The sequence below is a fragment of the Pogonomyrmex barbatus genome, unplaced genomic scaffold (genome assembly GCF_055798465.1).
Source record: "Pogonomyrmex barbatus isolate J1 unplaced genomic scaffold, ASM5579846v1 scaffold16, whole genome shotgun sequence".
Lineage (NCBI taxonomy): Eukaryota > Metazoa > Arthropoda > Insecta > Hymenoptera > Formicidae > Pogonomyrmex > Pogonomyrmex barbatus.
The window spans coordinates 5,578,156-5,604,525 of record NW_028297112.1 but is presented as its reverse complement, the minus strand read 5'-3'; the positions used below and the strand labels follow the sequence as shown (position 1 = coordinate 5,604,525).

General features: G+C 33.7%; 3 protein-coding genes across 5 annotated transcripts in view; 2 read left to right on the top strand and 1 right to left on the bottom strand.

Annotated features, from left to right (window-relative positions):
- Positions 1–3,770: 3,770 nt before the first annotated feature.
- Positions 3,771–7,478, top strand: LOC105430984 (uncharacterized). Its single transcript, XM_089073866.1, has 6 exons — positions 3,771–4,136; positions 4,237–4,340; positions 4,652–4,918; positions 5,345–5,978; positions 6,819–7,040; positions 7,109–7,478. The coding sequence occupies exons 1-6, from the start codon at positions 3,907–3,909 to the stop codon at positions 7,167–7,169; spliced, it is 1,518 nt and encodes a 505-aa protein (XP_088929992.1). The 5' UTR covers positions 3,771–3,906; the 3' UTR covers positions 7,170–7,478.
- A 3,855-nt stretch (positions 7,479–11,333) lies between these two features.
- Nipped-B (Nipped-B cohesin loading factor) lies at positions 11,334–23,955 on the bottom strand. Its single transcript, XM_011644642.3, has 3 exons — positions 23,154–23,955; positions 21,990–22,178; positions 11,334–21,765 (listed from the first exon to the last, which is right to left on the bottom strand). The coding sequence occupies exon 3, from the start codon at positions 21,757–21,759 to the stop codon at positions 14,965–14,967; it is 6,795 nt and encodes a 2,264-aa protein (XP_011642944.2). The 5' UTR covers positions 21,760–21,765; positions 21,990–22,178; positions 23,154–23,955; the 3' UTR covers positions 11,334–14,964.
- Positions 23,956–25,415: 1,460 nt separating this feature from the next.
- Positions 25,416–26,370, top strand: part of tgo (Aryl hydrocarbon receptor nuclear translocator homolog tgo) — a 41,031-nt gene continuing 40,076 nt past the window's right edge. Inside the window, exon 1 of one of the 3 annotated variants that reach the window (XM_011644641.3) lies at positions 25,416–25,668. Coding sequence is in view for 2 of the 3 variants with exons in the window: in XM_089074046.1 (XP_088930172.1) it covers positions 26,215–26,251 (37 nt within the window). In the remaining variant the exon portion in view is untranslated. Of the gene's footprint in view, positions 25,669–26,021; positions 26,252–26,370 lie in introns of those variants that run through there. The other 2 variants (XM_089074046.1, XM_011644639.3) reach the window with 2 other exon arrangements.

Below are 26,370 nucleotides of genomic sequence, written 5' to 3'. Positions count from 1 at the left end.
TTAACGTTAATAATTTAGAATACTGGACACTATAGCGCTGCACGCTATTTATCTTTTTAAAATAGAAGAAACAAAAGATATATTATAATATTGTTAATCTTTTGTCACAACACACTATCAAAACGATATTCGCGATGACGAAGTCGCTAACGAAGTAAGCGCAATTGATTAATAAAGACACGCTTATTTTAAAGTCTTTTGTTTCTTTTATCATATTTAGAAACAAAGTTCCTGAATCCAAGATTTCAGTGATCAATATCGACTTATAAACGTATGATAAAGCGATATTGTTTAGGAATAGGATAATTGAAATTCGTAGAAATCCTCGAAATTAGGACGAGAAAACATTGTCCGTCGCGACTTCGCTTCCTTCTCCCGATTGACATGGATCGCTAGATAGTTCGATAGCGTTTCCATTCCGGCATTTCGCCTTTACCGTCGTCTCGTATAAATGATTTTGGACAATCATTTTTGTTGTAGATGATCATTTAGTAAAAGTAAAAAATAAATTCCAGAGGTGTTCATGTGTAATGATATATTATGATATATGAAATAGGATATCTTCATAGGATTATCTTCAATAAAATCAATTGTATTTTTAAAACTTCTTAAATATATTATTCACCAACCTTATATTGACATTCTTAGAACGAAACAACAATTAGATTACATCATTACATCCACATTTATGAAAATAATGAAATACATGGCTTGATAATATTAATACAAACAAATAAAGATCTTTGATATATTAAAGATATAATTAATTTATGTATGCATTTGATGTTGGTAAGTAATTACTTACATATAATAATAATAAATATAATAAATAATATAATAATAAAATAATAAAATATAACATATAATATAATATAATAATAAAATATAACATTTTAATGTATTAATTGAAATATAAAACTTTTTTTTATATTTATTTTTATATTTTATAATGTTGTATTTAAGTCAATTTACTAGTCAATTCATTAGTTGTATTTAAATCTATTTACTGTGTCATATAAAATTATATTATATAATTATTGCAACATAATATAATTATAATTATATTGTAGGATTATGTAAATACAATGCTCAACAATACGTTCCAAGAAAATAAGGAAGCTGTGCATCACTCCGTTATTTGATAAAATCAAAAACGTTACGTGAAAGAAGCATTTTATATTGAAGTGAAATTAGAAACCCGACAGCTCCCATCAGTTATAATATTTTTTTCGCAAATATATTTTCTGCAGACGATTACACAGCAACAAGCATACATTTTCCACAATCATTTATTATTATTTATAAATCATCTTATTTTATAAATGCAAAACATACAACTCTAATAAAAAAAACATTTTATCAACAAACAAACAAATATTTTCGTATATAATATTTATATACAAAAAATTTTTGTATAAAAAGCAAAATGTATCTCGAGAGAAATTACTTTTTATAAAAATTGAAAAATCTTATATTTCTATAATATTTTATAGGAAAATATACTTAAAAAAACAAATTAATTGTTCACGTAACACGAAAACGTACTCAAGATCTGAATTAAGTTATAAATAAATTCATGCCATATTGTCGTGAGGATAATAGAGGAGGTTTTAGTGGGTAGGCAAGACTGAGGAGCTTTTCGTTCGACATGCCCCTCACTTGAATCGCACACTCCTCAGTTCATCCACATCTTTGGAAGATTTTCTCCTCTTTAATAAAAAAAAAAAATTAATGTAGAAAAATTAAATACAAAGAAAACTATTGGATTTATTGCTTTTCTATTCTTAATAAATATACAACAATTTAAAATTATTTAAAAAATATATATGCACATATGTAAATGTGAATTGCAAATAAAAAGGCTAAGAGTTAAAATTGTTCGCGATTGTTAGTGCGTGGTAAAAATAATACTTTTTGCGCGATAAACAATTTCTTTAATATAAATTCGAGTGTAACCGTAGTTTGAACGTTTCGGTTCTATATTGAGCCATCTTCAGCGAGAAAAATACAAAAAATTAAATAAAACTCGGGACATTGACATAAGAAATATAACCGTGGCGATTGGTGTCGTGTGTCTATGCCGGTAATCGTCAATCGATAGATGAAGGTGGATCGGTTTCCAGGCCGATAGCATAAGGCCAATCAAAAGATTACCTAAGTGTGAGCATAATTTAGTGACTTGTAAAGAATCAAAAATGGGATTCCAAGTAACATCTATTTATCACTCGCCATACAGGCACATGTCCAATTATTTGTCAAACATATAGGAGTCAAATCGCAGTTATATCTTATTGAATATAACATCGACACAACGACATAATAGTACCGAATTAAAAGCACATGTAACCACGAGTCAAGCAAATAAATTCGTTTGAGTTCTACTAACTAGTTTTAATCGATAGTCAAAATTTAAGTTACATTAGAAAAATGTTTTTAATTTTTTTTTTTATGTTTTACAAAATGTACAAAGCAACGCTTTGTCCAAACATGTAAATTTAAAAAAAGAACATTTACGTCACTATCGTTGTCACTATCGTCGTCATGGTGTACACACACACATACACACACACACACACACACACACACACACACACACACACACACACAAAATGTATTTATTTTAAATAACCTGATAAATAAACTTACGAATTACTGAAATTACATACAGAAAAGTGTATAATAAGTATATCCGTTGTATTTGAGATATTATGTACTTTCTAAAATGATTTAACTGAATAATTTATATTTATTATTGTCAACCAAATGTTACGATATCTGAAACAATTGTTTATTTTTCATATTTGATTTTTGAGACAGTCATCATTAGCTTTTCCTATAATAATCAACTCTGTTATCCTTTATCATACATATTCATCAAAATGAAAATGAGAAATTATTAAAGCATATTAATATCCAAATTTAAAATAATATATCAAAATTATTATAATTAAAATTCAGACACGTGATTACTATCTTCAGATAGTTTAGAGTATTTTTTTAAATTTAAAAACATGAAATGAAAGATAGATTTTATGTATAAAAGATAATAACAAATAATAATAATACGCGGAAAAATGTTAAAAGAATTTGAATATAATATGTGATTTGATCATAATAATTAGATGATAATCAATTATCAACCATATATACTTATCTTACCAAATTGGAAATGTTCCTCGTCTCTGCGTCCTACTTATATGATAGACGATACGTTAGTGACAAACTTGTCTTATCTTGATCCGTTAAAGAAAGTTTTATGTTTTGGATCTTTCTATTGGTTAATAGAAATAAATGTTATTGGTAATCAAAGCCAACATTATTTTATATTAAAATATTTATATAAATATATTTGTATATCATTAAAATATGTGTATATTATTAAAAATCTTGTATTAAAATCACAAGTATTATTAAATACTACACATTATATATTAACTAAATACTACACATTAGATATTTAAATATTTTGAATATTAGTATTCAAAATAATTATCCACTAATCTTTCATAATTAATTCCTCTAAATAATTATAAAATTCCTACTTTTAAATATTTGTATAAAAATGGAAAATATTTTGTATAGCAGTTTTAAACATAAAACCGAATCATTTATTGATAATATTCTTTATATATAAAATATTTATGAGTTACGTTTATACTTTTCCGCAATCTACAAAAATTGCATATGAGTTTTCTATTTCCTACTCGAAGCAGCAGGTGCGATTATATGGGGAGGGAGATATTTATGGTGAATTACTATGGAAACCCATATGTAAAACTTTGCTAGGACGCAAACTTCAGTGAACTTGGTTATCTGTACGAAGACTGCATCTATTAATTTATAAGTTTTTAGATTCAGCGATTTTATTATAACAAAAAGCTTTTCAAATAAAAATATTAAAACTGTATGTGCATAATGAGTGAAATTATTCAAAAAGATGAGAAAGAAAAACGAACCTTACCATGTAGGAAAATACGATCCACTGAAAACATGAAATGCAGGAAATCCCTGTTAAAGTTAAAACAGCAAGAGTATTTAACAGAAAAGAATCTCGCCAACTTGATAGAGAACATGAAACTGGAATCAGAAATTCTGCAACCCGTTTTGCAGAATATGAGTGACATCTCGAAAAACAGGTAGACAGCAAAAAATGAATCAATCGATTTTAGATTACATTATGCATATCAAGTTCGTTCAGTATCGCTGCACTGATTTGATTTATATGTTTCCTTAAAGGCAAATTTTTCTGGATAATACGAAAAAGGATTTAGAAGAAATTATTGAGGAATTGCAATCGGCACAATCAGTCACAAATTGTCCCGAAAAGATCCAGAAGTTAGGTGAATTTTTATATACTTTATCATTTTATTTCTTTAATTCTATTCTTATTTCTATTCTCTTATTATTTCCAAATCTTTTTTATGTTTTTAAAATTTTTACAAATATATTAAAATTATATATATATATATATATATATATATATATATATATATATTATATTATATTATATATTTAAAATTTATTTTAAAAATTAAAATTAATTCGAACACATTTTAAAGAAATTTAAAAAAATTAAATTAAAGAAAAAAATTATAATATAATTATTTATAATATGATTTGATATTTAAAACGTAAATAAATGTTTGTCTAGATATAAATATATACAAACAGCGGCTCGTGCGATTATCGCAAAAAATTCGGGATTTTCAGGAATCCTGCCAATTGCAGACTGCAATTTTATCGCAGGAACAAACTGCTCTCGAATCTGAATTATGCGAATTGGAATCAAATTTGCATAAGTATGAGAGTGCATTTCATAACATCAGCAAATCGATATCTGCCATACCTTCGAAAAAAGATAAAAGATGTTATAATTATAAGGAGATTAAGGATTTCTACGAATTAATTGCTAAAACAGGTAACAAACACATTTGCGTTTGACTATGTTAGTGACTAAAACATACTAAAACAGTTTATGCTAGTTGACCATGATTATGATAGTTGAGAAGAAATCAAATGCCATGTAATAAATAAATAATTAATGTGATAAATCGAGATAACAATGTCATCTATTATCCCATTGTGCGAAACTTATTTTGACTTATTATGACTTATTGATTGATATATTTGTATTAATTATATGATCTAATGAAATATTTATATTAATTCAGTAAAATAGTGCACATTTTATTCTCTATTTCTAAATTTCATTAATACTTTACGAAACCTTTACTCTGTTAAAATCTTTTCATTAATACATTTTGTTACTTGCTTGTATACATTCAAATATTAAAAATGTCATGCTATAGTATGTAGAGCATATTAAAAAAGTTATGTCATATAGGCCATACTGATAACTGGAGCGACGAAGATCACCTGTTGTTCTTAAAAATGAGAAAAAAGTGCAGTAGCATTCCTGCTCTAGTAACCGCCATCCGAGTCAAATGTCCAGATTTAACAGCAGAAACCATAGTGAACCATGAGGCTTGGTACAAGATTTATCTGAATTTACGTGAAAAGCAACGGTCAAGCGTTAAAGAGTGGCGCAAACAAAAAGAAATGGAGAAGATGAAGATGAAAAATCACGAGGAAACCGAAACTGAAATTTTAGAACAAATATCGCAAGAGAAACGAAATTTTAATATCACAGAAGAGCTTTCAACGTGCATGACGAATAAATACGGTAATACAAAGAAAATTAACAATTTCGTCGAGATTAATAATAAAAAAAAAGAATTAATCAGACAGTGGAAAGAGGAGAAAGAAAATAAGCGTTTAATAGACGAGGAGCAATCGAGGATTCTGATGAAAGCAAAACTTGCCGCGCAAGAAAAACGTAACAGAGAAAGACTGAAAAGTCTTTGGGAAGTTTTAGCAAAGCATCGTGAAAGAAAATCAATAGAAGTTTCTCCCGAAACTTCAAAAGCTGATTCAAGAGCGAAATCAAAGTACAATCCAATGTTGATTAAAGCTTTTAGGTAGCATCATCTATTTTTAATGAAAAAAATTAAATGAATGAAAAAATTAAAACACTAATATACTAAATAATAAAATATGAGACTCTTGGCTAATTTTTATTTGCAAATCTTTCTAATCCTAATAAAATATTTTAATTGCAAATAATTACAACTGAAACTTATATAAAATTGCAAATTGAATGAAAAAAGGAAAGGTTAGAAAAAAATCAGATTGACATACTCACTTTCAAGTACAATATCAATAATTACAAAAATAAAATTATATAAATAAAATTATATAAATAATTTAATGCAATATTATATAAACGTTTCGACTCTTCAACGAAGTCATTCTCAATACTTAAATCATAATTAAAATTTCAATCATGAAAACAAAAAATTGAAGACACAGTTATGTCGAAAATAGGCACATTAAAAAATTCTTATTTGCGTATTATTTCTTTTGCAATATCTGTGTTTTTCACATTTGCATCAGAACTTACATTATCGTTTCTGACGTGAGTCGTACATATTGTAACTTTAAATCTCTGCCTGACTCAGAATTTTATATTTTGTATATTTTGACTTCTACACTATCTTTATAAACAAACTTAACGACGCATTTACAAGTGATGGGATCACGAACATATTCCTCAATTTCTTTGTCCTTACAGTTCTTATAGTCAGCATATTAATTTGGTCCTTTTTCCTTATTCGATTTTTAAATATTTTAATAATTCAACAAGTTACTAATCTTTAATAATCCTAATATCTTAGTAAAATGTAACTTATTATGTAGCATTGTTATGTATATGTGCTAAATCTTAGATATAACTATAAAATTGTAATTTTCAATAACAGAAAGCAAGATGCAGAATATACAAAAAAAAAGAAAGATTTAATAACAAGACGGAAGTTGGCTAAAAATCAAATAATAAAAATTGTAAGCTCACAAATAGTAAAAAAGCGAGATCATTCGACTCTATTGAATTCGACTGAGGTATGGAGAGAAAAATGCAGAATACGCGATTCTAACCCGAAAGAACCGAAAAAACTGCAATATATTAAGGATGTTCCTCGTTTGTACGTTTCTTAAGAAAAAAAATAATTTTTATGTATTCTATATATGTCTAAATATTTGGTTTTTTTAGATGTGTCCAATGGAGAAATAAGGAATCGATAGAAATCAAGGACGTTTTGACAATTTCTTGAAGTCGAAAAATCTCTTCAACAAAAATTTATCTATATAGGTTGACGAAGAAGGAAATAAAAATGCAGACAACATTGATATATACTTGTGTTTATTTTTCTTTACGAACGTACCTTTTTGTTTCTTTCAGACAGATGAACATAATAAGTTATGAGTAAACGAGTGTTGAATTTATCCAAAACCACCATTTCGCACGTATTCGGTTTTACAATTACATTTACCGCAGCTGTATATATGTATATTTGTTTCGTCATATATATATAATTTTTATTTTATATTCATGGACATGGAAAAAAGGAATAAAAGAAAAAGAGAAATGAAAAAGATTATCATCATCGACGTCATCTTGGATAACTTCAACTCTCAACGGCTTTTTACTCAAATATATATAATATACTTTCTATCAATCTTTTTCTGTTCGTTAATTCGAGATATTCTTTCGTTTAGATTACCAAATACAAAAACACATAGGTGATATAATATATATATATATATATATATATTTATATTTATATTTATATAATGCTATATAATACAAAAGTGTCTCGCGCGTATCGCACCGAGTATGATGCTTGACGACAATTCGACGATTTGCCCGCAGTACTTTTAAATTCCTCTTTAATAATTATCACTATTATTAATTACTATATTTGTTATTTGTTTACATATATAGCGGGATTATCTTACACGGCGCGATACGGTGGCACCTCTCACTCTTTGTGAGAATACGCGTAAAGACCCTAAAACGTACTCTATTTTTTTGTCTCTCGCTTTTAGACAGTATTTGTATTTGTATTTGTATTTAACTCTTGCTTCTTACTTATTTATATATGTATACGTAGAAATATAATTATTTAGAATTTATAATGTGTACCTAAAAGTTTGTTTATTACAACGAACGATAAGTCGTGTTTAACGTACATCCTATTTTATTCACGCTCTTCTCGATTGACACATATGTCAGTGCAATAGTTACCGCGATTTGTTTTTTATCACTAACTTTTCCCGAAATCTAGAGGATAAATATGTACATGTGTAATTATTTGTACAGCGAAGCCTCCCTTTCGTCCTCTATAACGCATCATTAACATTTGTTTGCTTAATCAACGGTAAAATCCACGTGTACTGGCGCTAGTCTCTCATCTTCATAGACTAATTTTTTTGCTCCTGATTTTTCTTCTGTCAATGATAATCCTCCATTAAGCGATTCTTCTCGATATTTATTTTGCAATATCGCATTTCTTTCTTAAATACGTAAGTCAATTAAACAATCGTTCTTATTGAGGAAAATGTACGTTTTTTTTTAGCGAACGCTCCGAGAAAGTGTCTCAGACTTCAAAGTAGCAAATCGCGTGTGGTAATAAAATAAAAATCTATGAAAATCTTTTTGATAAGCAAACAAAATAATATGTCTAAATTGATTTAATCATATCTACGAACAATGCAAGAAAAAGCTGTTGACAAAGAAAACTTTTTAGAGAAGTTTCTGAAGAACGCACGAGTTATTGATAAATTTTATTAGAACTTTACATTCGAATTATTTACAGATATAATTGCGTGCGCGTAATATGTGTGTTGTGTGTGTGTGCGCGCGCGTATATATATATATATATATATATATATATATATATATACACATATGTAAACACATATTATATGTATAATTATAGCTATCTCTATGATTTCGAAAAGAAAGACTTTCTCAAACTTTGGAGAAAATTGGTATCATAGATGCGCGAAAGCATATTTAAAAAAATTTTTGGCGTTTCTTCGTAAACAGAACTGTCAATTATAGAAATATAGTAGAAAAACGATATAAAAAAACTACCTCAACCAATGTTATAACAAAATGCGCAGAACGACTTAGATCAATATTTCTGTTTTCTATTTCTTTCTCTCTTTTACACTTTAGCTCAAAGTGCAATATTATTAAACTAACATTTTTGGAAATATTTTTGATCAAACGTTATTATCATATTCCAAATTTGATTAATGAAAGATTGATTATTCTGATTTTCTTCCGGACATAAAATCCGGACGATTTCATGAATATAAATTATTCCTTTCAATCTCTTGAAAAAAACTGCATATCAGGAAAAAATTGTATCAGAAAATAATACTTAAATACTATTATTACACTTTAAGAACGGTTTAAATTTGAAAATTATCCCACAATATGTATGATTTGCTAACAAAAATACATACAATACATGCGATAATATACAAATTAATAAAATTTTCAATGTAACTTTAAATAATTACGATATTCACATAAAAAATCACAAAAAAATTCATAAAAAAAATAATAGTAATTTTTATTATGTAGGAATATTTTATCTAGAAATTAACTTTTTACAAAATATTTACAAAATATTGCAACAATTGTGACTATATCTTTGCAATGATAATTTTTCTTTAATAATTTTCTTTAATAATGCTTATTAAATCAGAATTATGCTTTTTAGAAAAACATTAAACACGTAAATTACTTAATGCATGTATTAAGCGTATTAATTGCAAATATTAAAAAGAATTTAATTTCTCCGTGATCAAATCTCTTAGCAAAAGAAAATTCGTTAATAAATAATAATAGAATAAAAAAGGGTCAAAAAACGAGTACAAAAGATGTTTTGAGAAAAAGAAAAAATATAATACATTTAAAAATTGGATACAAACATTTCAACTTCATTAAGTTTTCATCATTGCATTCGATTAACAAGTCGTATAATACAGAAAAACTATAAAGTTTGATTAGAAAAAAACATTATTCAGAAAATAACAATAATTAAGATTGAAATAATTAAATAAGCAACCAAAGATAGAACACTAAATATCGAGTTAAAAAACATTTGAGTCAATAAAAGGTCATATTAATAAATAAAGTCAATAATTAAATCTACATAATTATTTGAAATATTTAAAATAAAGTATAAATAAAATATTTATATATTTAATATTTATTATAAAATAAAATATTTAAAACATATTTAAAATGATTTTAAAAATCATAAAATTTAATTACAAAGAAATGTTAATTAAAATCAATAACTAATACCACATATTTAAAATGATTTTAAATATGTGGTATTAGTTATTGATTTTAATTTATTAATGTTTCTTTGTAATTAAACTTTATGGTTTTTCTTATATCTTTATGGTTATTTATGGTTTCATGTTATATCACGACTTATTACTTAAACGTACTGATGAAAGCTTAAGTTGAAACGTTTGCAACCAATTTTTAAATATACTTTTAAATATATTAAATATATAATAATAAATATATTAAATATTTTAAATATATTTTTAAATATATTTCTTTTTTTTAATATCACCTTTTATGCTTGTTTTTTGGCCTTTCTTTACTTCATTGCTGTAGCTAATATGAGCTTGTTTCATTTTACTTTTTAATAATAATAATAATGAGATTATACGCAACACGAGCAACAGTCAAATTAAGTCATATATAATTATTTCATAAAACTAATAAATTAATAATAATAATTTGGAGAGACTTCTCTCAAAATAGAATACAAGCTTCTCCAGATTTTACTGAATTTTCATCGTAACTTTACGATCCTTCACGATAGAAGTCAATAAAAAAAATACGAATAATTACAAGAAGTAAAGCTACGTGTGCAAAATCAAATTTTAAATTCTTTAAAATTAAAAAATGGTTTGTGCGAAATTCGTGCGCGTTGTACGAAACAAATAATGATTATTACATTATAGTTCGTATTTTGCTTTCTTCTGATTTTGACTTGTCATTTTGTATGATATATCATTCCATCTTCTATTTATATTGAATTTGTAAAGACAGATCGCTTCTTCCTTTTTCTATCTGTGAGAATTCTGTAACTGAACTTTATTAATTTAACATCAGAAACACATGTGGCTCAAGTTTATCAGCATATCCAGCAGAAAGATTTTTCAACAAAAACAATAGTTATCAAAATATTTCATAAAGAAAAAGTTAAATAATGAAAGTTAAAAATAAAAAAATTAATAAAATTTTATCTGATTTTTTTCAATGCGTGGGAAATTCTGCGATTTTTTTGCGAATCCAAAAGAAAAGCAGAAAAATTTCACTTCTAAGGCAACATTCTTATAAGGTGCACTTGTAAGATCAACAATCAACCTTAATATTAAACGAATGAATTCATACATGTTTTCATACTGTCAGATTTATTAACGTGATATACACGGATGTACATCTGAGACTCGATAAAATACGAAATTAATCATAAATTAAGAGTGTGAAAAAATGTACCTTCTTGCGTTTGTTAAGAAGTTTTTAAACCAGTAAACGGTACAAAAATTTGCGCGTAATCTCTCATGATCGAATATAAATGCATCGCGCCATTAATGGTCAAAATAAACACTTTCTCGAAACGCAGAATATTTTCTCGATGGGAATTTGCAAAAAAAGATCATACAAATCTTATCTGACAGAACCGTTAATAAATTTAATAGCTATATATAAAATCGAAAGCTATAAATTAATTTTCTGTTTTGAATAAGAGAAATTTAAATTGACATGTAAAAGAGCGATAAAACTGAATGGATCCTCTTACTAATTTTCTGCTATAGTTTCGTTTCCTTCTCAGGAAATAAAGATATTAAAAAAAAATTAATATAAATTATATGTAACAAAAATTGTCCACAATGATTTTCCAAAAAGGAGAGAGAGTTCAAATTTGAAGAAATAGTATATTAAGTCCGATATTATTACTTCTGTGAATAAACATTAATATCCATTCAATTTTTTTCTCTTCGCATTCTGGAAAACATAAAGGCTCCGTGTAATTGTTAATTGTTGCGAAATATATATTAACAAATCATTGTTAACAAATTCCTCGAAGTGTCCGTTATAAAAGAAATAAATTCGGAACAAGGGAAGCGCCTGTTTGTCTGATCAAATCATCGTCTTCATTTCCAAGCCGAAGAGATGTGAATACGTTAAAGATACATTGCAATTATTCGTGATATATCAATTATGTAAATATTCGGTATTCCGAAGGTTCCGATGGATAAACATACTGGATATGCATTAGCGTTTGAGTTTGATTTAATCGGCCATCATAAGGACTATTTTTTTTTTTTATTCAGTCTATTTTGCGCTTGCAGTCTATTTCTGCGGAGAGAATTAAACCGATATTTCGCTTCCTTCTTTCCTTCCTTCCGTTTTATGCATTTTGTGAATTATAAATATATAAAAAAGCTTATTCACCGCAATATTATGGAAAAAAAAGTCACGGATAAGATTCTTTTACGATTCTCGAAATCACAGCTGTTGGAATCTAATATCAACAATACTTGAATTTCTATACATGACAGTAAAAAGACATTTCCCTTGTTCATGTATCGTTTGATAAATCAATTACATTGATCCATTGAGTAATATACGACGGCGATGGAAACGAAGACAAAAACGAAGGTTGCGATCCTAAAATTGCATTTGTTTGTAAAAGTTCTGTTTGTAAAAGTAGAAAATAACAAATTCCAAAGTCATGTAAAAAATAAAAACAGAATTTTTTTGTACACTTCTTAAATAACTGTGTATTACATTCTATAAATAATTTCTAAACTATTGAAGCATGTCTTTTACAAACATTTATTTGTAAATATTATTAAAATTTTTCTTGGTTTTTGAATTTCTGTAACTCATATTTTAGGATGGCATCCTTCGAGCACCTCATATCACATTATAAGTTTTTTCTGGGTTTCTTTATCGTATCTTATATCAATAAATCCCAATAAATTTTTCGCTTTCGAGAGAGTACGCCGTACACACACACATTATCGTTAATTTCTATAAGCCTGTATAAAAAAAACGATACTTTTTTGTTCTTTTCTTTTCTTTTTTTTTTTTTTCGTAGGACGAGTGAGCGCATGAAGCAAACTATATTGGGACAACATGAATTCTGAATAAATACTTAATATTACAACAAAATCTTAAGTATTCTTCGTAAATGTCACCGCTATATAGTTTGTAAGAAAATAAGATACTTTACTTGAAGATTTTTATGTACAGATATTACAAACAACATTTCGTAATGCATAGGCAATGCGTTCTGCTACTCTATTATTATACATACTACAAGGGAGGATCTATACGAATCCGCCTTCCATCGAAATTCGATTCGTATCGTCTGCCGAATTTTGTGGACCTTTCAATATTTCATATCGTTTTCTTAAAAATGAATAATTACTGCTTATATCGATAATACTGACCAAATTTGTAAAAATCTTCAGATATGCTTGGAGATTAAATATAAGATTTTCTATAATCTTTCTATAATATATCTATTTAGTATCATATATTCTTTGCAAAAAATAAATTTTATATTAAAATTATTTAAAAAATGATAAAAAAAAATTTTGTTTCAGAAACTATGTATGCCATAAAATAAACATATTGTATAGTTAAATATTTATATTTTTAATAAATTGATAGATGTTGATATTAGATAAATATTGAGATTAAAATGTCTTTGATTAATATAAATTTGATTATAATTCCTTGTTTTATTATTAATAATCTACTAGATTAGATTATTAGATCATATCGATCAATTTATTTTTCTATAAAATTTAATGTACTGTTAAACATCCTAACAATTTAGTTTACTACATGTTTTATTTTTGTGCTTTCTTTTATGAAATTCAAATTTTATTTATAATTAAATGATATAAAAACAATTATATCAAAATAATCTTAATTATTTTTTTATTATTTTAGTCTGTTTAATCTTTTTCGACTGTTGGATCCTAATGCGAAAGACTGCGATTTCAGACAATAAAAAACTTCAATGATATCGAATTAATTTACGCATTTAATACTATGAGTTTTATATTAGTATTCAAGGGAAAATTTTTTGCAGATCATTTATTTTTCATCAAACAAACACAAAAAATTTTAGATATCTGTTTATAAATCCCCGCTGAATGTATCTAAAATTTAATAAGTTAGCATTATCGAAATAAGCAGTTTACTTAAATCCAGTCTTAAAAGGAAAGAAGAGGAAGCAATGATAAATTAAATTAATATTATTCAAATTACATACAGTTTCTGTAATTTCTGTTCCTCTTCACGTTAATTCATCCATAAAAAGAAATTAAATATTGTTATTGTGTAACATTATTTACAGATGAACCTTGTTCAAATGTAGTTTATTGTACTTGATTTTCTGCGAAGAATTTGATTCGTAGTATCTTTTCGGATTCACAAAATTTCTTGCTTTTTGCATCATTCTAATGAAATCAAGGAATCACTAGAAGCTTTCGCTTTTACTATATTGTGATCATACTGAAGGCCTACTTTAATGAAGGAAAAAATAAGAGAGTTAATTTAAACGAACCATACTCTAGGGTCGGTCGCACGAAATATTTAACGAGCCGATCTCGCTAACAACATGGCATGGCGGATCGATAAACCTCACAGATGCCTGCCGTTTTCGGCCAACAAACGCTAATCCTATCTCAGTGTTCGATCGCACTTGAAAATCTCTATCATTCCTATTGAAAATCTGTCTTTCTCTCACATTGCAATTATATAGTCTCTGTGCAGTCTCGGACAGTACCTTAAAAAACCGATTTTCAAAGTCGTAGCACAACTTCAAGAATCTGAGGGGAAGAAAAAATTGTTCCGAGTAACGGAAGGAAAGGGACGACTGCGCCGTATATAGCGTTCAAGTTTTGGCTACCACGGAATAAGTTATTGCAGCCGACCGATCACCGCGCACGCCACTACGAACATTTATATATGTACACGCAGGACGAGATATACCACTGCACTCACACTAGGAAATCAGGGTCACTATAATCCTCCCCACTGTCGCTGCTGTCGGAGATTCTTCTCCTCTTCTTCTTCTTGTGCTTTCTCACAGATTTGTCCGTCTTGTGCGCGCGGTGCTTCCGGTGCTCTCTCGCATCTGGATGGGTCTGTATCGTCAGCTTCGGCACTCGCGGCATCGTCGCCAGTGGCCCTGCGACGACTGTTGGGGTTGGGGTTGGCGTTGCCGTTGCCGTTGGCGTTGCCGTTGCCGTCGCTGCTGCTGCTGCTGCTGCTGCTGCTGCTGCTGCTGCTGCTGCTACTGCTGTCACTGCCATAGCCGGTAGCGAGTTGACAGAATTGTTTGGATGCTCCATCGAAGCAGTCAGATTCGATTGCGGCGGTAACTGGTACTGTTGTTGCTGACTAGCTGCGACAGCCAGAACGGCGGCATCTCCCGCAACAGCACCGTTATCCGCTATTCTACCGCCGTCAGTCTCGGGATGCAATGTCGGTATCCTTGCCGCTTGCGGATTTTCCGCGCTATGTTTGCCAGCGCCGCTACTATCAGCGGCCTCGTTGCCACCACCATCATCGTCCGGTTCCTCGGGGTCAAATTTGAGCATCAGTTGTTTAAAGTCTAGATATTCTTTCACGAGCTTCTTCCTACCGTTCGCATCCAGCTCTTCGTTGATATTGGTCACGCCTTCTCGCAACCTCTGCAACGTGGCTTTGGGCTCAAAAAGCAAATTGCTCTTGCGATTTACCGCTTTCTCATAGACCTTAGCCGCTTCCGAAGGTGAATATTGACCAATTTTCGCGTCGGAAAACCCATAGAGATCCTTGAGATGTTGCCGAAGCGTTAATAAGAGCAGAAAGCCTTGACTGGCGGTAATGTACTCCCTGAGCAAGGTGGTATCGCCTGGTAACCTGGCCAGAAGAGCTTCCTCATCCTCTTCATCGTCTTCTTCATCTTCTAAAGCTGATAACAACTGATCAGATTTTGGTTGACCGTCCGGTCCCGTCACCGTCGGTTGTCCCATTGTCGCTTGTCCCGTTGGTTGTTCTGATAAATGCCTAGATTGGACAGATTGCCCCGATTGTGATTGCGATTGCGTACCGCCCTCTTTAGGCAGCAGAGCTTCTTTGAAAGACTGCACTAGATTCGTACCGGACATGGAAATAATAATGTCGATGTGATGGATGATAAAGAGTGGCTCATCCTGTACTTGATATGTAAAGTAGGCGAGATTGTCCGCCAGGTATAGCATCTGTGACAGGCTAGTCTTGGCAGTCTCGTCAAAGTGTTTGAGAAAGGATAATACAATTGCCCGCCTCTGCTGTTTTGTATTGCGCAAGATCGTGTAGAGGAAACCGTTGAGCGCGCCCGGGAACTCGCCTTCCTTCGTTCGCATACCTCTCACCGTAATGTCGTTCTGCAAGATCTTCTGCAATCGATAGCTCAACTTGATGCCAAATTGCGATTTCATGTGAATGAAGCCCGGATACTTCTTTTCGATATCTTGCAACTGTTTATCCGCGCTATGGCTCACGGCCTTTTCACAGTCGGTGCTCATGCAGATTAGATAGGGCACTATCTGGACGGGATGTACCAAACCCTGCGCCAAGATCAACTGAATAACTTTAAGAGCCGCATGTCGCACGCTTATGTTGACATGCAGGAAAGATTCAAGAATTTCTTTAATGTAGAGTTGGATAACGGTGCTCGCCATGCCCGACGACACGTCACCCATTTCCTTCAAATTCTCTTGCTTTGATAACTTTGCCCACTCCAAATCCTGTTTAATCATCCTCTTTTCTTCTTCCTGCAAATATACTTCAATATTATTGAGCACCTGAATCCTCATGTGCACTAATGCGTACTCAGATGTGAGTAAATGATGATAAAGTTCTTTTAATTCCGGTAACATCATGAACTCGTAATGTCGTATGCAGAGAGAACCGATAGCCGACAATGTAAAATGTCGGATATCGTCATTATCCAAATGAACAAAATAACTAAGTGTTTCGAAAACCTGATCCTTGATGTTGTCCGCTAGGCCCTCTATCACCTCTGGATCCATAAAATTAAAATGACGCAGCAGTAAGCCGACTGTGAAGAGCGCTCGCCGGAAAAATGGCCTATATTTTATTAGCGTAGGATTCGTTGGATCCTTTTCGTAAAATGATTTGTACTCGGTCAAATGTCCATAATATTTCTTGAAACAGTCTCGTATCAGTTTATAATTTCGTGTGACATTATTAACTACGGAGCCTAAACATGACAAACAACTCGCTACCACCGATCTGTCGTGCTGTAAAATCAGTTTTACCGAATCTTCTTCCAGCTGTGCTAAAAAAGTTTCACTGGGATGTTCCATCAGAGGCACCACCAATTCGAGCGTATGTGCGACGCTGCTAATGATTTGATAATCGCCCTGTGTCTGACATTTCAAACTCAGATAAGGCTGTAAAGTGATCGCATGATTCACGAGCAGCCGCGGGCGAATTTTAGCAAACAGATAGAGCGTCGTCAGACACGCAACCAATCTTTGCGACGAACCTTTCTTCTCTGATTTCTCCGAATCTAGATTCGTCTCTTCTAGCCGTAGCACGTTCTCGATCAGGCAATCCACAATCTGCTTACACGCTGTTAATAAAGCTCGCGGCGGCTCTGTTTGCATCTTTGTGCTGTCATCCTTGTCCTCTTTCGGCTTGAACAAACTTACTAAAAGCTGCTCAAACCACTCGAGTCCCATGTCTTTGCTAGCCGCTACAACATCTGTAATATTCATTACTTTTCTCAACAGCGATTCTGAGTCAAGAGAGGGACGCTCTCGTACCGGAGTGAACCACATGTTTTGAAAAACTTCCATGACGAGTTTTCGAATGCCCTCTTCATCATTCACTCTCCTTATCATCTTCACGCATATCTCTGGAATCTTGGGAAAATCTGGACACTCCATACAAATATCCTTAAGAATTTTGATAACTCGTTTTCGCACGCTCACACCAGTATCCAGAATTCTTGCCGACAACATGTCATAGTATTTATCGATCAGTTCGGGTCTGCTCAATACGAATTTTCCTACCAAGTCAACCGCTGCCTCCCGCACAGATGTTGAGTGATCGAGGAATGAATGTTTCACGCCTAGCTGCATATCTGCTCTCGCCAATACGCTCGGATCCGCCTCGACAATCATTGTAAGACATTTCATTGCCTTGGTTCTAATGGCAATTGACGATTCTGTCAATACATGAAGAATTTGTTTTAGATATCTATCAAAACTTTGCGAAAATGGTCTCTTGGACGCAAGATATTGCGAGATCAATTCCGCAGAATTGTAATCGATATATGTTTGAAGAATGTCCGGTTTCGTTCCTGTGCTGCATGGCCTTATTCTGCTGACAATGTACTTTTTCTTCTCTTCGATAATTCGATAAGCCTCTGAATTCTTCTGTTCGTTATTGTCGTTCTCATCTGGATCTTGTTCGTCCAATTCAGATTCAGTGTCTTGGTCGCTGCTGTGATGCCGATTTTTCTTCTTCGCTCGTTTCTTGTGTATCTTCTTGCTCGGACTATTTTTCGATTGACCTACCCGGGACTTCTCCAACGCGCAATCTCGATACCATTGGGCTAAATAAAAATGACGCGCATATCCAAGAGCCGGATCCTTCGTGCCGTTGACAGCCAGATAATCCAAAAGTACCTTCTGCAGAAACACGGTTCTTTCTTCATCCTCACTCAGTCCTATGATCTCTTTGTCCTTTATCTGATCATAATCCGAATCCTTCTGCTGCTCAAGTTTAATATCCCGTATAATTTGGTCAATGGTCGACAATTTACATTGCGAACTGACCGCGTCTTTACGCAATCTAGCTGCTACCACACCAAGATAATCGATGGAGGCTACTCGAAGCGACATATCAGAGCTTTTATTAGAAAAATGTCCCACCAACAGATTTCCAAGAAGACTCAATAGCAACTCAGCAGCAGGCCACTCGGGTTTGTTTACTGTTGCCAATAAATCTTGCACAAAATTTTCGAATAACGGTCTATAATCGATCTCTTCCCCCTTGCTACCACATTTGTTAAGGAATACCGTTAAAAAATTGCCAGCAATTCTGGTAGCGGTCTCATATCTATTAATAATAAAAACGTCAGCATCTACATGACTGGGCTTTTTCTCTTCATCCTCTTTCGATTTGGAGTCTGACAGAACCACTACGCATTGAATAAGTTGCAAGACCAATGCGGTCAACATTTGAATGTAATCTTCAGAGTTGAGCCTATACGTACGTAGACTCCTTTTGCTGCTGGGTAATCTAGCAATTGACGCCAGGATATCATCTAATAATAATCTTCTATGCTTCTCATATTTTGTAAATATTACAGTGACGAGTTTCAATGCACTCAATTGAAGGTCGCTTACCGATTCGACGAAAAACGGCGCAACACCTAACGATGATGCATGTAGAACACTCGTGTCTGTTAGAACCTGTATGTTCAATAGCTCAGCTAACAGACCTACCAACTCGTGCATCTTGTTGTAAACTTGCAGAATGCTCTTTTCGCGTACTTCTTTCATATGTCCTCTCTTCTTTCGTCCGCTAGAATTAAAATTGTCAGTCTTGTTCTTCGTATCTATCTTGTATACGGGGTCAAAGGAGGGATAGATCGTATTCTGCAACTGAAATTTCATAAAAATCACTATTCGATCAATTACGTCTTCTAAATAAACTGTCTTCGGCATATTGCTAGAAGTCATGATGTGCAGCGCGATCAACGATGCATCCACGGCACGCTGCACCCGTTCCATCGCCAATTGCATCCATAATCGTCCTTCTTCGACGTCATCATCCGGATCCACGAGCGGAGACACTCTAGCACCGTCCCGTATGTTCTTTTCCAGGATATTTAGTAATCTCACCAGTTTATCCGTAGGTATCGATTCCATGGCGCCTAACGTTTTGAGTTTGGCCGCTTCCGTACAAAGATCGTGTAATTGATACTTGGGAATAAGCATCTCTGGAGGCACATCGCCATCGTCTTCTAAATCGGCATTCGCCGTAATATCTTCGGTATTTTCGAAAATCGTCTCTATAGTAGAGTTAAATCGTTGATACGTATTGGTCTCCATTAATTCCTCCACACTCAGTTTGGCTAATACAGGCACTAGCTTCTTCTCGATCTTCCGTATTTTTGGTTTCGTGGGCGTATACGATGTGTCCCGTTTATCATCCTCTTCATCGTCGTCCGTTATCCTTTTTCGCCTGCGACCTTTATCTTCACTTTTCCGTCGCTCCGCTTTCTCCTTTTCTCGTTGCACCTGCCGTTCTTTCGCGCGAGCTTTAAAGTACTTGTTATTTTTACCAATTTCCTCGTCGCTTTCGGAATCAGTTTTTGACGCGTCGTCACGATTAGAAATGCCCATTTTTGCTGCGCGATTCGGCGATTTTTCCGCAAATGCTGCTAGGCTCTTTTGCATAAGCGTCTGATCAGCCAACGATAATCTACTTAACATAACAATGGGCTCCTTTAGCTTTTCCGTCCCGGAAAGCTTCATAGTCTTATCCGAATTGTTGTTTTGTTGATGTTGTACATTGGGCGCCATACTTGCCGCAGCTGGATCTAAAACGTTAACCATGTCGGCAGCATGTATATTCGGATAGGATGTGGTCTGAGAAGTCGGCAATAAATGTTGTATCGCATGATCAACGCCTTGCTTGGCATCAATGTTCTCCATTGACAGATCAATATCAGGAAGACCGGCTACAGGATCAAGAAGAAACTGTTGATTCTCCTGCACTGCATTGTTAATGTCCAATGCTTGACCGCTACCTAATGCGTGATGGACTTGCTGATTCATCATGGGATCATAAAGAGGCTGCTGCATTCCCATGACCGGATGTTGCTGCTGCAGAGGCACGTTACGCATGGGAGATGTTACGTGCATATTGTGTTGCGGTGTCATACCAGCCATGTTATGCTGCGGTGTTATATTGGTGAGAGATGCCAGCGGTGCATTGGGAGAACTCATATGAGCCGGCGAGTACATGTTCGGTTGAAGGGCTACATTTGATAACGGATTTATACAATTCGCATCCTCTTGCATATGTTGAGGCGTTGTCAACGTTCTCGTTTGCTCGGTCATAACGTTGCTTCTGGGCGACGGAGAAGGCACAGCAAATGGAGACATCTGCGAGATGTCTGCATGATTCTGCGGGGTAATCGGCATCCGCGGGTGTTGCGCGTGAGCGATGCCGCTGGCCACTGGTGGTGGAAGTACGGACCTGGCTGCCGTGGGATGAGCCGGACTACCTTGAGGCGTTTGTCTGGAGCCTGAGGAGCTCGAATAAGACGGCGAAAAACGACCATAACTTGCCGGTGATTGATTCGCGTGTAACATAGGCGTACCTTGCGTCCAGTTTCTTGGAGAGTTGTGTTGAGGTCCCCTGAACACGTGAGGATTTATCTGCAAGATCGCCTTAAGCAACTCAGGTGTGTTTTGCTCATTTTCTAACGACTGTTCGGTATTTGGATAATTATCCTTAAGTTCAATGTGATCCGATGAAGTCTGCGATAATGACATTATCAACTGCGGCACGAGATTCTCATCGCGAACACTTAGCAATATCTGCGCCTCCTCGGCTACTCGTGGATGAAACAGCAGCGATTTATTAGTCAAAGTCTGTGGCAGCGGAGTCGGTAGGGGCATTTCAGGTAACAAGTCAGTGAGACTCGCAATACCAGCGAGGGTAGTTATTGGCACACTTGGTACAACCCCATTCATTTTGAGTTTGATTCGTTCTGGCATTACAGCCTGGACAAAAAAAAGAGAATTAAAATCAGTTTCAGTGTTCCTAAACTTTTTTGCCTCATGTGATAATACAATGTGCTGAGCACTGCACAAGCAAGCTATAAATACTTGTTCATGATATACAGTAAATGTAAATCAATTGACCGTATCTAGATGCACTGTCTCCATAAATGTCTAAATAAATCATTGTTAAAATTTTCTCACTATGCATTTCAAGACATACTGACACAAATATTTCACCGTTGAATAGAGTAGTCTCTAATCCTCTTTGAAGAACACTAGCACTAAAGCATATACTGGGAACTCAACAAAGTCTCTTTTAAGTTCCCATGTTGCAAATGAAATTTTCAACCAAATTTTGATGAAGCTCGTGGGTCCTCCAATAAACGATCCATGTTTATCAGCACTCTGTTCTTCTGCAACAAAAATTTCATCTATGTAATTTTCAAATTAAAACATATTAAATTTCTTAAAAAGATTCTTAAATTTCTTAAATATTTTTGAAATAAAAATAAAATAAATACTTGTATAAATAAAAATTAAATTACCACAAAAAATTATGTAAATTACATAAAAACAAGGATAAAAAGAACTAATCTAAAATTAAAATATATTTTACAACACATATAATTTATGCTACTCCAATCTAATATCGTATTTATAAATGTAATAATATAATTTAACAAATTTTCATAACCTTTTACATATGCATCGTAAACATCGCTCGTAGGATATTCATAATCAGTTTTTATATCTAAAGTCTATCTTAAGATTACATCTTAACCAGAATGATTGTATAAGCTTATTCAAAATCTTAAATATAAAAACAAACTATGAATATCAGTCTAGATTTGGTTATCATTTGATCTAATAAATTGGATCTAATAAATTTTAAATTTTTTAAATTGACATTATATAGAACTATATACATCATATATACATACGCATATACACATCTATGCATAATTATATACGAAATAGTATATATACACATATCACATATACAAAAAACATATTTTTCATTTAACTATAAAAAAAAAATAGATTAAATATTCATAGAATATTCATTGAATATTAATATTGAATTGCCACCTCGTTAGAGTGCACTCAAAACATAAATGTTAAAAAATTCTTCCTAAAAAAATTAATTCATTAAATTCTCATAAACAAATTCCATTCCTATGCACATAAAGTAACTAATCATTTGACAGAAATTCAGTATGATCAGCTGACATACACAAGCGAATCAGAATTCCTAGTAATAGTGAAATCACACACAAGTGTCGAAGCTACATAATGTCCATCGCTACAGCCTGACTCCACTGCTTTAAAGATTATACAGATATCAATTATTATCATGTAGCACAATGTATCACAATGTATTCCTTTACCTTCTTTAGTTGAACGTCTACCATCTAACGTCGTGCGATACCATATCCTCGGAGCGACCACGCGAGCAGGTATAACAACACAGAAAGTAAGGGGAGGGGTAGAGGTAGGAGAGGGAGGGGAGAAACGCGAGATCCTCCTGCGGACGATGAACGTTGAACTCTGATGGACAGGTAAGAAGATTCGAGCGAATAACTCGCGCGGAAAAGCGCCGTTGCGTGGTGCGGGACACAACGCGAGGGAGCGAGACGCGGACGCGGCTGCGACAGCGCAGCGCGACAGCTCCGTGCTCCGCTCCGCTTATCCGGGACTATTTACGTCGCCGTCCACTCCGTCCGCTTGCTCTTGGCTGGTTTTGGCGGGAGGCCGGACGCCGTATCGCGGCTCCGCGTCGCTCGCGGCCGCCGGCGGATCCTCAGGCACGTCGCAGCGATTCCGGCGTAGCGGCTAGCCGTCCCGAGGTTCACCGCGAATAACACCGCCGTCCGGGGGATGCTCGCTCAATTGTCATCCGCGAGCCACCGCGATTTGGCCTACTTGGTTGGATGCGTTTCCACGTCGGCCGCGGCGGGCCGCGATCACGATTCGCGTGCACGACACTGCCCTCACACGCGTATCGCGCGGCGCCGCACGAGCATCGCCGCGTCGTAGGCGCTGCGTCGCCCCGTAAACCGTATTTATAGTGGGAATGCGAAGAAAACAGACACAAAGGCGTCCATTTTGCTCAGTGGTGAGCGAGCGGAAGTGGCGTAGTAGTGGGATATCGCTCGGGCCGAGACGCAGGTATTATCGGCAGGGCGCTACGCGGCGTCGCGCGACGCGACTAGACTAGCGGGCCGAGCGATGACAGCCGCGTTCTCACGAAAGCGATCGTCGCGAACGTGAATATGTGAACGTGCGAAAATTTCAAACTCGTCCGAGTGCACAAATGAAGATTCCGACTGCGAATTGCCATTCGATGCGTATAAGAGAGGATTCATAATAACCTTGACGGAAAAGCAAAAATCAATCAGAAATCAACAGAAGCCAATCAAAACTCACGCGGTAATAAAGAGTACATTCTGTTACTACGCAGAACGCAAGGATTCTGATTGGCTTCTACTTTTCTGTCAAGGTGTAAATCCTCCCTAACGATAAACACGTGTATCATTACCTCAAGTTTGTAACTACTATGAAAAAGTTTCAAACTTAAAGCCTGTATCAGACTAAAGATTGAGGTAGATTGAAATTTAACCAATCAAAAAAATCAATGTCATGTTTAGTAAACTTTGTCCGGATTGGTCAAATTCTAATTTAATCTCAATTTAAATCTTTAGTTAATACGGACATTAGGTTTGTTTTGTTTTCTTTTTTTAGCTAAAGTTCTTGCTCTCTCTTCTCATCTTTTCTCTTTTTAAATATAAATAAGCCAAATCCTATCAAAGATAACCGAACTTTATCAACGTCAATGTGATAATTCTTTTAATTGATCAATCATATTTGTTGCTAAATTTATGAACAAATTGTGTAGTCAATTTCAATAAGATAATCGACCGATTAAATTAACTGGAGTTGGTGAAAGTGGATCCTAAGGCTGGTATCACTATCGTTTTTGCTCCCAAATGCTAGTCAGTTAAAAAGATTCTGAACTGATGAGCAAATTCTGATGAAAATGTTTACACATATGTACATCTAAACATAGATAAAAGATTTATGTATATATACATACACTTATGCATAGATTTCTGTACAGATACACGTATGAATGAAATTTTTGCATAGCTTTTTTGTATTATTATTTGGTATCTAGCTTTATTCTAAGAACTCAGTGTTGTTTCTTTATGTAATCTTCTAGTCTAGCAATATCAGTTTTGTAAATACAAGCTGTAAAATTTTTATATAAAGCGAATATTAACGAGACTTGACAGCTTTGGACGCCATTTTAAAATACCAAATGATAAAAAAGATCTAAATTTAAAAAATTTTTTTCATTCTTGATACGAAATTCATATACTAGATACGTATTAATGCATAAACTTCAATTGTGGAAAAGGATTTTCAAATCTATAAAGTTAATAAAAAAATGAGAGCAATACAAAAATTACTGCGTTTTGTCGGTAATACAGACAAGTCCAGTAATATGTTCCTTAAATTGACTATCATAGCATAATAGATTTGAGCATCTCACATCTCTTAGTTGCGCATCTAAGTTAATCATTAATCAGCGCCATTTATGGTGACGCGTACGACAGAAAAAGCGTTTAGCAGAAAAAGCAACTTTGCAACTGTTGAAAGATTGTTTAACATAACTGGTTTATACATTTAAATCCAATCCAGGAAACTAAAGGCAATTTCAATCATATTAAAAAAATCTTACAATAATTGCAAAACTGTTTTTTTCTGCTGAACGCAATCATAGATCTTTGGCTGGAATTTTGGAACACACTCGAATGTGTTGTTTCTTAAAGAAAAGAAGCTGGAATATTGAAGAAGGATAAATTATTGCACAGTAATCTCATTCATATAGAAAAATAGAAGGTATTATTCTCTCATTTGTATTAATTCGATCCCTTGATTTTAGTATTATTGATCCAGATATATAAGATCTACGCGCAAGGGGAAAATCACGTGTAAAAAATTTACTAGCATGCAAAATTCGAGCTTTTTTCTTCACGCGGATTTTTTTTTTTCACGCGGAAGTTGGCCTAGACCGTCGGCGATTTCCCAGAATTCGTATTCGGATAACGATCAATTCAAAATTAAGGTTCGGATCTCTGATGATATCACGATCGATTCCGCGAGCACCAGGATGTCGGATGGATTAGTTTGGGACGCGTCACCGATAGATGGCGCCCTACATGGCGTACCGTCATCCGTAGCGCTTTCCATGGGTCCCGTGTGCGTGCAAAAATAATACCCCGGAACCGAGTGGAAACTCCAAAATGGCGCGACTGCCAAGTGTAAACACCCAGTTTTGATGTCGGTGCGGAGTGTGGTAGCCGCCGTACGTCCGTGTCGATATTCTCTCGCGCCACGCGCGCCTCGTTTTTCCGTAACACTGTGGCAACAGGAAATCCCGGCTGAATGTTCACGGTATCCTCGATCGCCCATTCTATTTCAGGTAAACCAGCCGCGGATTTGTTACCGTCGCCTCGACGTCAACGTTGGGCCGCCCGCATTTCCCGATCCGTCGCGGCCGAACCGACGCGTCATGATTGAGAATCGTTGCTTTCCGCGCGA